At 40.6% G+C, this 16,831-nt stretch overlaps 1 protein-coding gene across 1 annotated transcript in view; it reads right to left on the bottom strand.

The window, feature by feature from the left end:
• The window catches only part of LOC307123506 (uncharacterized protein), a 38,287-nt gene that overhangs the window by 5,437 nt on the left and 16,019 nt on the right, over positions 1 to 16,831 (bottom strand). The window contains exons 3-5 of the mRNA XM_079812053.1: positions 5,767 to 5,924; positions 5,476 to 5,683; positions 1,829 to 1,852 (exon numbers count right to left, since the gene is read on the bottom strand). Coding sequence (XP_079668179.1) covers positions 1,829 to 1,852; positions 5,476 to 5,683; positions 5,767 to 5,924 — 390 coding nt within the window. The remainder of the gene's footprint in view (positions 1 to 1,828; positions 1,853 to 5,475; positions 5,684 to 5,766; positions 5,925 to 16,831) is intronic.

Here is a 16,831-nt window from a genome sequence, read left to right as displayed (position 1 = left end):
TATTTTATCTCAAAATAAAGGATGTAATTTTATTCCACATGGAAATGAGTGGAAATAAGTGAATACAGCCTTTTGAGGCAATCATAATGATGCGGTTATTTTAACATAATTGCTGCCGTTATAACGTCCCATTTCAAATGTTTACGTGCTTTTCTTTCTTTCTTTCTTTTTGAGCGGTGATGAAATATCGCTCTTGTAAATACTTGCCAATATTTCAGTAATGCAAGTCTAGATCTTTAAAATGCATCCAAATAACAGCGAAGCACAACCGTACGGTGCTCTGCAGTGGCCAAAAAGGATATAAACAGTGAATTCTGAAGTTATATATTATTGAAAACTCAGAGATGTGGATTCAGACGGCACCACACGACCTTGGTGTTTGTCAGACAGTAAGTTTGGTATTTCGGCTGGAGATTTTTACACAGACGGTGGGAGAAAAACACTGATATTCTGGATTAAGACGACAATAAAATCACTGACTAGCCCCTGTAAATGATGAAAACACCTTACGACTGCAGGACAAACAATTACCGTCCGAATAGGGCCCGTGCAAAATAATAATAATAACGCGACTTTTCGTCTCGTCCTATTTTCGTCAACGAAAATGAAGAGACATTTTAGCATAGTTTTTATTTTGTGAACCACATTTAGTCTCGTTTTTATTCGTCATCGTCACATGACCAGCATTTACGTTGCGTCTCGTCTCGTTTTCGTCACGTGATAAAGGTTCGTTGGCGACGATATTTAGACATACTTTTCGTTGACGAAAGCAACACTACACTTCACGTACATGTGAAGCAGATATTATAACATTCAAAAAAAGTTTTTACATTTACGATAGATAAGGTTTTAAAGACTTTAAAATTTCACGAGTCATTTCAGGTCGAGTCCCGAGTCAAGTCTGAAGTCTGATACAATGCAACTCGAGTGCCCATCTCTGATGTGAACACACACACAAATCACGGCCATGATCGGGATGTTAAAGTGTCGCACAGCAATGAAAGGACGGCACTCGAAACCATCAAGAGTGCAAAATACACTCATACAGTACATCTGTGCATTTGTGTTACGTTTTATTGAATTTTGATGTTGTGTGTCAAAATATCCTCCTCTATGCTCAGGTTTGACTGGAGTAAAAAATAATGCAAAAACTGACACGTCAAATCAACATTAAAAAAAAATCTAAATCTTTAGTATTTGAGAATGTCTAATCCACGCCTTAAAAATAACAAAAGCCACTTTATGTTGATTTATACATGCATAAATTGTGTATTATTTTCAATGGGGAAACATAGCTCATAAAAATGTTAAACATATATTGCATAGTATCATAAAATCCCCTCAAAATGCCAAATAATAATCAAAAAATATTTTTGAACAAAAATATATTACATTGATTTTCCTAGAAATGAAAAGGCTCAAGGCTTCGGTCACTTTTGAGCCTCTAAACGGACCAGAGGTTGAATATCATGTATAGTATATACAGTATTAACTTATATTCCATGTTAATGAAGCACTGAATCTCATTTTTGTATGAATTGTGCTATACTTAAATATGAATAGATCACATTCACATTAGTTTGGACGCAATTCATAACTCATTTAACAATATTTAATTGTGTTTTATTAACAGAGGCATTGCGCTGTGTAGTCCAAAACATTACAATCTTTCCACTTTATTTAACCGTGTAGGTTCCTCTACTAGCATGATGAACACAGGACTGATATTACCCTGAGCCAGACATCACACGTCTGATATTTATACGACCAGATGATGAGTAACATCATCAGTTACATGTGTAGAGTGTAGTAATAAAACTAAACTTACCTTCACTCACATCTGGAGGAGGATCTGCAGGAGGAGAGGAAATTGTGTGTTTATTGTGTTTCTGATTCATATATATTTTTCCCAGTTAAATATCATCATGGCATCTGAAAGTTATGGCCAGGTTTGCTCATACACTATATTGCCAAAAGTTTTGGGATACCTGCCTTTACATGCACATGAGCTTTAATGACCAGACTCGTCCATGGGATTGTCAGACAGAGAAGCGTGATTGGTCACTCAGAGAACACGTCTCCACTGCTCTAGCCCTCTCGAGTCGCTTTTTTTATAATCAGTGCCAAAGAGACTCAAATAACTGTCGTTTTTTTATCATTCAGGCAAGTGTTATACTCAAGTATTATAATCTGTTAAAGCTACACTGTGTGATATTTTCCCCCATCTAGTGGTGAACTTGTATATGACCATCCAGTGAATATTAGTTTCTGTTCCTCTCAATTCCGATTTCGTTTTAACTCCTACGGTGGCCGATTTAGTCCAAGATTAAAGCTACACTGTGTAACTTTTATAGTTTATTCTTAGCTAAAAACACTTAGTTCTTTCAAAAATATATGTGCTCATTAATGTATATTTACTTCTTTCAAGTAATAAAGTATTCTCGTACGTTTATTATATGCCATTGTAAACACATACGGGTGAGGGTTCGAATGCGGGTCGCCATGTTGCCCCTCCATCTTTAAAGTACATTAGCCAAAGAGGGACATACCCGTAAATTCAAGCTTCGCCTTTGGCGTTTTAACACTCGATGGCACCGTGTCGAATGTGGACGAGGTCAAACCTGAAGCCATGTTAATCTTGGACTAAATCGGCCACTGTAGGAGTTAAAACGAAATCGGAATTGAGAGGAACAGAAACTAATATTCACTGGATTGTCATATACCTTTTCACCACTAGATGGGGGAAAATATCACACAGTGGAGCTTTAACATGGCTTCCAGCTCGACCTCGTCCACATTCGACACGGTGCCATCGAGTGTTAAAACGCCAAAGGCGAAGCTTGAATTTACGGGTATGTCCCTCTTTGGCTAATGTACTTTCAAGATGGAGGGGCAACATGGCGACCCGCATTCGAACCCCTCACCCGTATGTATTTTCAATGGCATATTATAAACTTACGAAAATACTTTATTACTTGAAAGATGTAAATATACATTAATGAGCACATATATTTTTGAAAGAACTAAGTGCTTTTAGCTAAGAATAAACTAAAAAAGTTACACAGTGTAGCTTTAAATATTATAGCCTAATGTTCTTTTTTAAATTTAATATCAAAGTTTGTTTTATCGAGTTAATATCGAGTTTTGTTTTGTAGAAAGTGAATTGCTTTCTTTAAAGTGCATTTTGTTTTGTATAAATTGTATCTTAATTTTTATCATTTATTGTTTTAGCATGAGTCTACTTTCAAAAACAAAAAATGTACAAAAAATGCTCTTCTTAGTCATTTTTGTCTTGTTTCTAGAAACATTCTTAAATCAAGACGCATTTACTAGATAAGTACAATTTTAACTAAATAAGAAGCGCATTTTTTGCAGTGTAGTCAAATCTTTTGATCATTTAAAATATAATAGGCCTTTGTTGACTACATTCTAAATAAATCATTCTGGAGTTTTGTTTTGTAGAACTTTTTTTTTTGTAGAAAGTGAATTGCTTTCTTTACAGTGAATTTCGTTTTGTATAAATTGTATCTTAATTTTAATTATATACTATTTCATTTTTTAGCATGAGACTACTTTCAAAAACAACACATTTTTACCAAATTTTTTTAAACATGCTCTTAGTAATTTTTGTCTTGTTTCTAATCTAAATATTGAAACATTCTTAAATCAGGATGCATTTACTAGATAAGTACAATATATAATATATGTCCTGTCCTGTTGCTCTCAGTCACATAAGTACCTGAAGCTCATTCCTTATGCAGGTCATTATGCGGGCTATTATGTTATTTTATCATCTCAGGTGATACCCATCATTATTCATTAGATATCACGCCTCCTCGCATACGGTCTTTGTGAAGAAAAACTGTCTTATACATTTTAAATGAATGTATTGTTTTATGTGAATGAGCAGGCTCAATGATTCTCACATCAGTTTAAAGCAAAAACTCTAGGCAAATACACCCATGAGTCAAAAGTCTTGGGAACAGATATCTATTGTGTGTTTTGAGGCCTTAATTTTAAAACACATTTTTTTGTTTTTTCAAAAACCGTGCATAAACATTATTCTCTCAAAACCCAAAGCCCAGTTTGAGCTGAATACAGTGTAATTACACTTTTGCCATTAATGTGTTTATAAGCAACTGAAAAAAACACAAATGACAGAGCATGTCAAAACTTCTAAAGGGTCCCAAAACAGCTCAGAATCCTAGGGGTTAAATATATTGGGTCTTGTTTGAACGTGTTCATTCGTCTAGGTTCAAAGCTAAACACTATGTTTTTCCACTCAATTTGATTTGCAGCGAAAAGGAGAGGGAAAAAAAGATTATGGAGGAGGAAAGTGTCGTGGAGAGCAAGGAATGGGTCCTGCAAAGAGAGTTGGAGGAAAATAAATCCTTTTGCAATGTGCTGCCGGTCAAGCAAATGTTTGTGCTTTGTTTCTGTTTGATATAATTGTAAATATATCTATTCAAATACTGATATTCTGCTTTATAACTCCTCCCCGAACAGCCCTGTATCTTGCGCTCTCATTGGCTGTAAGTCAGTCATCGCTAGGGCTGGTTATCGATTCAGATGTTCCAATTCGATTCAATTTCGATTCGCAAGCTCTCAAATCGATTTGATTCTCGATTCTCGATTCGATTTTCGATTAAATTTCGATTCAACTCAATGAATATAGATTTAATTCAAATAGCCTACTATATTTATAAAAAAGAACAGTGAACATGGGTTTACAAGTGGGTAATTAAAAAGAAATTAGGAGCCACAAACCTGTATATTAAACTCTTTTTATTTTAGGTACACTTGGGTAGGCCTTTATTTAGCCGATCGTCATTCAGACTCTGTCCGTTTTATGAAGGCTTTTTCCTCCAGGGGCGTCTGAGCTTTGATTCATGCCCCGGATGATGCATTATATTTCGTCACTATCTCTGTTATTCACGTGCCTTCCTAAGATGCGATTGCCATTCGATTTTATCTTAACGACAAGCATATATGCGATACCGGGCAGGATTGACTGGAAACCCCCGGGGGAAAAAAATCGATTCTTGGCCTTGAGAATCGATTTTGAATCGACCACATTTTAAAAAACAATTAATCGAAAAATCGATTTTTTTTTTTGCCCAGCCCTAGTCATCGCCAAAGTTTGTTTTTAAATCGCAGACAGGTCCAGATATCATCGGCGATTCTCTCTTATTGCGTCTTTGATCATTCACACTGTGTGATTGTCACTCATGTGCACAAGCACCGATTTGCCTATGATTTCGGGCATTTGTCTGCAATTTCACAAAACCTGTCGGCGAGTCAAAATCAGACCTAAAATCGTGCAGTGTGAACTCCGCATTAGTTAGTCCGCATTAGTCCTCCACTCACACACTAAGATGAAAAATCATTCTGTCGTGTGACATTTCATTAAATAAGTGGCAAAACATCTTCAAATTACGAATTCCATAGTGTTCATCAGATCTGTGTGTGTCTTACCCAAGACTACGAGTCTGGTCATGTCAGACACAGCGTCCTTGTCCTCGTTCAAAACCTCAACTGTGCACATGTAAACACGCGTGTCTGCTCTCATGACTCTCTGGAGCTGCAGGTCGGCTTTTCCCCTCGGAATATTATGATCTAGCGTCGCCCTGCCTTTATATTTCGACTCCACTTTTATCGTATTGGGACTGGTGAAAGTGATGATCTGTGAAAACAACAACATGAACACACACCAACGTGAGCTCTAGTGTTAGTGATGCTGGAGGAAGTGATGGTCGTGTTCATTACCTCTGGATCTCCCAGCACATTTGGAAACGCTCTCCATCTGACCTGGAGTTGCACATCTGCTGCTTGAGGTGTAAATCTGCAGGGTATCGTCACATCTTCACCACTGGGGATCTTATACACCTTCGGTTGGATACTGACACTCAAGGCCGAAGAAGACTCTGTGAAACACACACACACACACTTTATCAACTACAGTGAATACTCGTGTCACTTTTTTAAAAGCTCTTCACAGAGTGATCACAACATCAGTCTATGTGAGCTAAATTCTGGATCATTTGGTAACTACAGCTTTCAAAACACACTAATACATTTCTCACAATGAATACACAATCACCGAAACCCTAATGCTGCGTTCACACCAACCGTGAATAAAGCGTCAAAATCGCGTCTAGTTGGACGCTTGAACATTTTTAATCCTTTCCCGCATCAACAGTGAATTGGACGTGTGTATAATTCGAGCGTTTGAAGCTAAATAGACGCGCGTTCAAGGCGCTCCAGGAGAAATGTGTCATAAAACACACACTCTGCCTCTTTTCATTTTCATTAAAAATATATATTAAACATTAATAACCAAACAAATGTGGGCCAGGCAACTCCTACATTATCTTCACTGCATGTGTATTTAAATATCCTAAAAAATAAAATTATGAAACTTCTCTTTGCCCTCAGTCAAAACGATTTGGCAGACAACAAATGATGATCCATGAGAGCAAAGATCGGCCGTTAGATCTACACAAGATGAACCACGACAGGACATCAGAGCCAGCGGCAGACGGCAGAAGGGCTGGCCGAGGAAAGGCTGCTCTCGCAGGGGTTAATGAGCACCGCTGATCCACTGGAGCTCACAACTCCACACACACCAGATCACATGTTCAACTCCACACACACCAGATCACATGTTCAATTCCACACACACCAGATCACATGATCAATTCCACACACACCAGATCACATGATCAACTCCACACACACCAGATCACATGTTCAACTCCACACACACCAGATCACATGTTCAATTCCACACACACCAGATCACATGATAAATTCCACACACACCAGATCACATGATCAACTCCACACACACCAGATCACATGTTCAACTCCACACACACCAGATCACATGTTCAACTCCACACACACCAGATCACATGATCAACTCCACACACACCAGATCACATGTTCAACTCCACACACACCAGATCACATGATCAACTCCACGCACACCAGATCACATGATCAACTGCACGCACAACAGATCACATGATCAACTCCACGCACACCAGATCACATGTTCAACTCCACACACCAGATCACATGTTCAACTCCACACACACCAGATCACATGTTCAACTCCACACACACCAGATCACATGTTCAAGTCCACACACACCAGATCACATGTTCAACTCCACACACACCAGATCACGTTCAAGTCCACACACACCAGATCACATGATCAACTCCACGCACACCAGATCACATGTTCAACTCCACACACACCAGATCACATGATCAACTCCACGCACACCAGATCACATGTTCAACTCCACACACACCAGATCACATGTTCAACTCCACACACACCAGATCACATGTTCAACTCCACACACACCAGATCACATGTTCAAGTCCACACACACCAGATCACATGTACAACTCCACACACACCAGATCACATGTTCAACTCCACACACACCAGATCACACGTTCAACTCCACACACACCAGATCACATGTTCAACTCCACACAAACCAGATCACATGTTCAACTCCACACACACCAGATCACATGATCAACTCCACACACACCAGATCACATGTTCAACTCCACACAAACCAGATCACATGATCAACTCCACACACACCAGATCACATGTTCAACTCCACACACACCAGATCACATGTTCAACTCCACACACACCAGATCACATGATCAACTCCACACACACCAGATCACATGTTCAACTCCACACACACCAGATCACATGATCAACTCCACACACACCAGATCACATGTTCAACTCCACACACACCAGGGGCCTCATTTATAAAACTTTGCGTAGGATTTGCGTCAGAAGTGGCGTACGGATGAAACATAGGACGTGCGTACGCACAGAAATATTCGGATTTATAAAACCGTGCGCACGCACGTCCTACGCAGATTTCCCTTAATAAATCACAATCAATTCTAAATGTAGCGTAGCTTTTGCGGCTTCATGTCACGCCCATAGTTGCCCATAAATAGTCCGCGAAACGCCCCCAAGTTAATATTCATCGATTGCGAAATCATGGCAAACACAGAGAGGAAATAATGGCAAACACATTTGCCACATTTGAAAACTAAAAAAACGTAACCTCACTCAATGTGAAGTAGAAGTTATCGTTGGCGAGGTGGAAAAGATGAGAAAAATGTTGTTTTGGAGGGCACAGTGTGGGCATTAGGCTACTAATGCCAAAAAGGCACTTGAGTGGCAAAAGGTTGCAGACGCCGTAAATGCTGTAGCCTCACAACCTCGGACCGTGGCCGAAATAAAAAAGAAATGGTCGGACATCAAAGTCGAGGCAAAAAAGCGTCTAGCGCACCATCGCCTGAGTGTGTCCTCGTTTGCCAGCAAGTCTTCTTGCTGTCTGAAGATGCGTTCACTCCGACTCCTTCCATTTGCGACATCTTCTAAGAGCGCAATACCAGCCATTGTGCGTCATTATACATTGTGATGGGGCATTTTATTTCCATCCATTTAATTGCATCTGACAAGCTACAGATGTCGGTTATAATCTACGTGGAAATGGGAAATAGGCTAGTTCAGTGCAAATGGAAAGTCTTGCAGCTTTCTGAATGGTTGAGACCATACGTTATTTTAACAAAAATAAAACAAACTAAAGGCATATGAATACCATGATTCCGTTGCTGATGAAGACATTTTTACTATGAAAACAACTTACCCCAGTGGACAATGATCAATCTATCTATTTATCTATATATCTCCCTAATTATCTATCCATCTGTCTTGAATCTATAGCCTATATCTGCTCCGCCAGACGGACACATTGACGAGAATATCAGTTTTGCACATTATTTCGTTCTGTTTACCATATTATTTATGAGGATCAATTGCATAACATGCCAATATTATTGCAGAACATATTTCACTTTTCTTTTTGCAAATATGGGTTAATTTGCATCTGTTGTAATTTTCGTTTGATTTTGTTTGTTTTACACTGCAGATCGATCAAACGGGTGTTCGTGTAGGCTGTTAATTCTACAATTAACAGCCTACACGAACACCCGTTTGATCGATTACGTAAGACTTGCTTTGTGAAGTCTTCTTGTTATTTATGAGAGGCAGTATTGCCATTTCTTTTACACAACGGTCTACAGTTTCACACACTTTCACGTGTTTCTTCCATCTGCCGACGGTGTCGCCATTTCTCATTTCACCCGTTTTTGTGCGTACGCCTGGGTCAGAGCTTGCGTGAAGGACCGCACATTTTCCCGTCAAGTTTGCTTTTTATAAATACCAATTATTGCGTAGAGAGCGGCGTACGCCTTCTTTTGTGCGTACGCAACGTTTATAAATGAGGCCCCAGATCACATGATCAACTCCACACACACCAGATCACATGATCAACTCCACACACACCAGATCACATGTTCAACTCCACACACACCAGATCACATGATCAACTCCACGCACACCAGATCACATGATCAACTCCACACACACCAGATCACATGATCAACTCCACGCACACCAGATCACATGATCAACTGCACGCACAACAGATCACATGATCAACTCCACGCACACCAGATCACATGTTCAACTCCACACACACCAGATCACATGTTCAACTCCACACACACCAGATCACATGTTCAACTCCACACACACCAGATCACATGTTCAACTCCACACACACCAGATCACATGTTCAACTCCACACACACCAGATCACATGTTCAACTCCACACACACCAGATCACATGTTCAACTCCACACACACCAGATCACATGTTCAACTCCACACACACCAGATCACATGATCAACTGCACGCACAACAGATCACATGATCAACTCCACGCACACCAGATCACATGTTCAACTCCACACACACCAGATCACATGTTCAACTCCACACACACCAGATCACATGTTCAACTCCACACACACCAGATCACATGTTCAACTCCACACACACCAGATCACATGTACAACTCCACACACACCAGATCACATGTTCAACTCCACACACACCAGATCACATGTTCAGCTCCACACACACCAGATCACATGATCAACTCCACACACACCAGATCACATGTTCAACTCCACACACACCAGATCACATGTTCAACTCCACACACACCAGATCACATGTTCAACTCCACACACACCAGATCACATGTTCAACTCCACACACACCAGATCACATGTTCAACTCCACACAAACCAGATCACATGTTCAACTCCACACACACCAGATCACATGTTCAACTCCACACACACCAGATCACATGTTCAACTCCACACACACCAGATCACATGTACAACTCCACACACACCAGATCACATGTTCAACTCCACACAAACCAGATCACATGTTCAACTCCACACACACCAGATCACATGTTCAACTCCACACACACCAGATCACATGATCAACTCCACACACACCAGATCACATGTTCAACTCCACACAAACCAGATCACATGATCAACTCCACACACACCAGATCACATGTTCAACTCCACACACACCAGATCACATGTTCAACTCCACACACACCAGATCACATGATCAACTCCACACACACCAGATCACATGTTCAACTCCACACACACCAGATCACATGTTCAACTCCACACACACCAGATCACATGTACAACTCCACACACACCAGATCACATGTTCAACTCCACACAAACCAGATCACATGTTCAACTCCACACACACCAGATCACATGTTCAACTCCACACACACCAGATCACATGTTCAACTCCACACACACCAGATCACATGTTCAACTCCACACACACCAGATCACATGTTCAACTCCACACACACCAGATCACATGTTCAACTCCACACAAACCAGATCACATGTTCAACTCCACACACACCAGATCACATGTTCAACTCCACACACACCAGATCACATGTTCAACTCCACACACACCAGATCACATGTACAACTCCACACACACCAGATCACATGTTCAACTCCACACAAACCAGATCACATGTTCAACTCCACACACACCAGATCACATGTTCAACTCCACACACACCAGATCACATGATCAACTCCACACACACCAGATCACATGTTCAACTCCACACAAACCAGATCACATGATCAACTCCACACACACCAGATCACATGTTCAACTCCACACACACCAGATCACATGTTCAACTCCACACACACCAGATCACATGATCAACTCCACACACACCAGATCACATGTTCAACTCCACACACACCAGATCACATGATCAACTGCACACACACCAGGGCTGCGTTCAGCCCCGACAAAACGTTGCAAAACGTTTTTTAAACGGAAACGGTGCTGCGTTGAACACCCTGTTCTGTTGACGCAAGAGTTGTAACTATGGCAGCCGAGAAGGCCATTCTTTGTGTTCTTTTTGAGGAATTTTCGGAGCCTGATAAAATCGATATAAATACGTGTTTAATACTGCAAAATACATGCAATCACTGCCCTTACCGTCCAGAATAAATGACAACACCCCAATCCTATGTATTTAACTTTTTTATCTCCTGGTAATCAATTCTAATTTAAATCATTTTATTTCTAGTTCTTACTTTTTTAATAGCTTGTATTTTCTTTCTCACTTTATGTCAAACACTTAATTACATATATGAAATTTGGTATGGAATATGGAATATGGAAAGCTAAGGATATAAATAAATACATCATAATGTTGATTTTTATATATATATATATATATATATAGGCCTATATATATATATATAGGCCTATATATATATATATATATATATATATTAGCCTACTATAAAACTCTTACGACAATCATGTCTTCTAATACCAGCGGACACATTAAACAACTTTACTTCCATTGTGTGAGCTGTCTCTTTAATACCGCGTGGTTTATATACATGTTGCTTCTGATTGGACTGACATATTTGACACACCCACCAAACGAGGAAAAACGCATCTCAAACCCGTTGCACACCGGTGCGCACCGTTTCCAGGAAACATGACGTTCAACCGGAAACCGTAGCAAAACGTTGCGCACCGGTTTGAGCGTTGAACGTGCCCCAGAACACATGTTCAACTCCACACACACACCAGATCACATGTTCAACTCCACACACACACCAGATCACATGATCAACTCCACACACACACCAGATCACATGATCAACTCCACACACACCAGATCACATGATCAACTCCACCACACACACCAGATCACATGATCAACTCCACCACACACACCAGATCACATGTTCAACTCCACACACACCAGATCACATGTTCAACTCCACACACACCAGATCACATGTTCAACTCCACACACACCAGATCACATGTTCAACTCCACACACACCAGATCACATGTTCAACTCCACACACACCAGATCACATGTTCAACTCCACACACACCAGATCACATGATCAACTCCACACACACCAGATCACATGATCAACTCCACCACACACACCAGATCACATGATCAACTCCACCACACACACCAGATCACATGTTCAACTCCACACACACCAGATCACATGTTCAACTCCACACACACCAGATCACATGTTCAACTCCACACACACCAGATCACATGTTCAACTCCACACACACCAGATCACATGTTCAACTCCACACACACCAGATCACATGATCAACTCCACACACACCAGATCACATGTTCAACTCCACACACACCAGATCACATGATCAACTCCACACACACCAGATCACATGATCAACTCCACACACACCAGATCACATGTTCAACTCCACACACACCAGATCACATGTTCAACTGCACACAAACCAGATCACATGTTCAACTCCACACACACCAGATCACATGATCAACTCCACACACACCAGATCACATGTTCAACTCCACACACACCAGATCACATGATCAACTCCACACACACCAGATCACATGTTCAACTCCACACACACCAGATCACATGATCAACTCCACACACACCAGATCACATGTTCAACTCCACACACACCAGATCACATGTTCAGCTCCACACACACCAGATCACATGATCAACTCCACACACACACCAGATCACATGTTTACCTCCACACACACCAGATCACATGATCAATTCCACACACCAGATCATGTTCAGAGAGGAGCTCTCTTTATAAACCACAGATTTGAGCTTTAAACAACTACATTCTCACCTGAAAAGTCTTAAAGGAACACTCCACCGTTTTTAGAAATAGGGCTTATTCAACATCTTTCCTATATTTAGATATGTGGGCAAATACATTTTTGTCTCAGTGCATGCATTGTTTTAGTTTGGCTGGGTCGCCGCCAGCTTAGCTTAGCATAATGAATGGAATCCTATGTTGCCAGCTAGCATGTCCCGAGTAAAAGTGATCCCCAAAAAAAAACACACCTAATTACTTCTTGTGAGAAGAAGAAGGTTACTTCTTGTGCTTCTTGTGGCCTAAGTATTCACAACGAGTACAAATAGCGATGCAGATTAAGACTAGGCGATTTCCTAGGTAGAAATTAACTTGGGACTATATTATGGGGAAGCACAGGCGAAGCACTGCTACTTCTAAATCTAAATGTAGGAAAGATGTTGAATAAGCCCTATTTCTAAAAACGGTGGAGTGTTCCTTTAAAACTACACTCTGTGACACAATAACAGTAGTATTTTTAAATTATGTGGGGCAAAGTTCAGACTTTTCAACTCGGGCGTCAGACGCGAATTCGCTTCAAAGGCGTGAATGCACAAAAAGCACCAAATAAAATAATTTGCACGTATTGTACTTTTTGGGTGAACTATCCCTTTAAGTGGAATCTCACTCATCTCACTTGAGCCACAATCTGAACTCAATAACTAGTGATGAGTTTCCACAATCACAAGAGACACAGTGAAGCGACATGAAGTATGATAACCCATACTCAGAATATGTGCACACACATTAGGAGCAGAGAGTAGTGAAAACACGCACACACACACACACACACTGCAAACCATGGACATGTGTGGTAATTGGTGTCAATTCCTCTTGTTATCCTGAAACTTTCATGATCTTAACATGGAATATCATTCATCTGTTTCCATAAAAACTATGCATCAACAGTTACTTAGATCAGGAAGGAAGTGGCATCATAAACCACATATGCCTGTCTGAACACTCTCACACACTTTTTCCAAGTGCTCTCTCTTACACACACACACACACACAGGGTTTTTTTTGTGAAATGTGGGGACATTCCATAGGCGTAATGGTTTTTATACCGTACAAACCATATTTTCTATCCCCTTACACTGACCCTAAACCTACCCATCACACACTCACACACACACACTGCCCCTAAACCTACCCATTACACACACACACACACACACACACACACACACTGCCCTTAAACCTACCCATCACACACACACACTGCCCCTAAACCTACCCATTACACACACACACACACACACACACACTGCCCCTAAACCTACCCATCACACACACACACACACACACACACACACACACACACACACACACACACACACACAACACACACTGCCTCTAAACCTACCCATCACACACACACACACACACTGCCCCTAAACCTACCCATTACACACACACACACACACACACACTGCCCCTAAACCTACCCATCACACACACACACACACACACACACACACTGCCCCTGCCCCTAAACCTACCCATCACACACACACACACACACACACACTGCCCCTGCCCCTAAACCTACCCATCACACACACACACACACACACTGCCCCTGCCCTAAACCTACCCATCACACACACACACACACACACACACACACACACGCACACACACACTGCCCCTGCCCTTAAACCTACCCATCACACACACACACACACACACACACACACACACACACTGCCCCTGCCCTAAACCTACCCATCACACACACACACACACACACACTGCCCCTGCCCTTAAACCTACCCATCACACACACACACACACACACACACACACACTGCCCCTGCCCTAAACCTACCCATCACACACACACACACACACACACACACACACACACACACACACACACTGCCCCTGCCCTAAACCTACCCATCACACACACACACACACACACACACACTGCCCCTGCCCTAAACCTACCCATCACACACACACACACACACACACACACACACTGCCCCTGCCCTAAACCTACCCATCACACACACACACACACACTGCCCCTTCCCCTAAAACTACCCATCTCACACACACACACACACACACACACACACACACACACACACACACACACACACACACACTGCCCCTGCCCTAAACCTACCCATCACACACACACACACACACACACACACTGCCCCTGCCCTAAACCTACCCATCACACACACACACACACACACTGCCCCTGCCCCTAAAACTACCCATCTCACACACACACACACACACACACACTGCCCCTGCCCCTAAACCTACCCATCACACACACACACTGCCCCTAAACCTACCCATCACACACACACACTGCCCCTAAAACTACCCATCTCACACACACACACACACACACACACACACACACACACACTGCCCCTGCCCCTAAACCTACCCATCACACACACACACTGCCCCTAAACCTACCAATCACACACACACACACTGCCCCTAAACCTACCCATCACACACACACACTGCCCCTAAACCTACCCATCACACACACACACACACACTGCCCCTAAACCTACCCATCACACACACACACACACACACACAAACACACACACACACTGTCCCTACCCCTAAACCTACCCATCACACACACACACACACACACACACACACACTGCCCCTACCCCTAAACCTACCCATCACACACACACACACACACTCAATTTTGATATTGATTTTATACAATAATTTAATTAAAAAAAAAAAAAACCCACTAAAATTAATTTTACAAATGCTTCCAAATACCGAGATATGCTGCAAAAAACTAAATATAAGTTTGTTTTTAATATTCAAAAGCAACATCACATGAGCAAAAGTGCCCCGAATATTAAATATATTAAATTTTATATTGATTTTATACAATAATTTAATAAACAATGAAAAATACCACAAAAATTAATTTTAAAAATGCTTCCAAAACCGAGATATGCTGCAAAAAACTAAATATAAGTTTGTTTTTAATATTCAAAAGCAACATCACATGAGCAAAAGTGCCCCGAATATCAAATTTGATATTGATTTTATACAATAATTTAATAAAAAATAAAAAAAACACTAAAATTTATTTTAAAAATGCTTCCAAAAACCGAGATATGCTGCAAAAAACTCAATATAAGTTTGTTTTTAATATTAATAAGCGATATCACATGAGTAAAAGTGCCCCGAATATCAAATTTGATATTGATTTTATACAATGATTTAATAAACAATAAAAAATACCACTAAAATTAATTTTAAAAATGCTTCCAAAAACCGAGATATGCGGCAAAAAACTCAATATAAGTTTGTTTTTAATATTCATAAGCAACATCACATGAGCAAAAGTGCCCCGAATATCAAATTTAATATTGATTTTATACAATAATTTAATAAAAAATAAAAAAAAACACTAAAATTTATTTTAAAAATGCTTCCAAAAACCGAGATATGCTGCAAAAAACTAAATATAAGTTTGTTTTTAATATTCATAAGCAACATCGCATGAGCAAAAGTGCCCCAAATATCCAATTTGATATTGATTTTATACATTAATTTAATAAACAATAAAAAAATACCACTAAAATTAATTTTAAAAATGCTTCCAACAACGTCTCG

This window comes from Gobio gobio (assembly GCF_949357685.1).
Source record: "Gobio gobio genome assembly, chromosome: 3".
Lineage (NCBI taxonomy): Eukaryota > Metazoa > Chordata > Actinopteri > Cypriniformes > Gobionidae > Gobio > Gobio gobio.
This window is presented reverse-complemented; position numbering and strand designations above follow the sequence as displayed.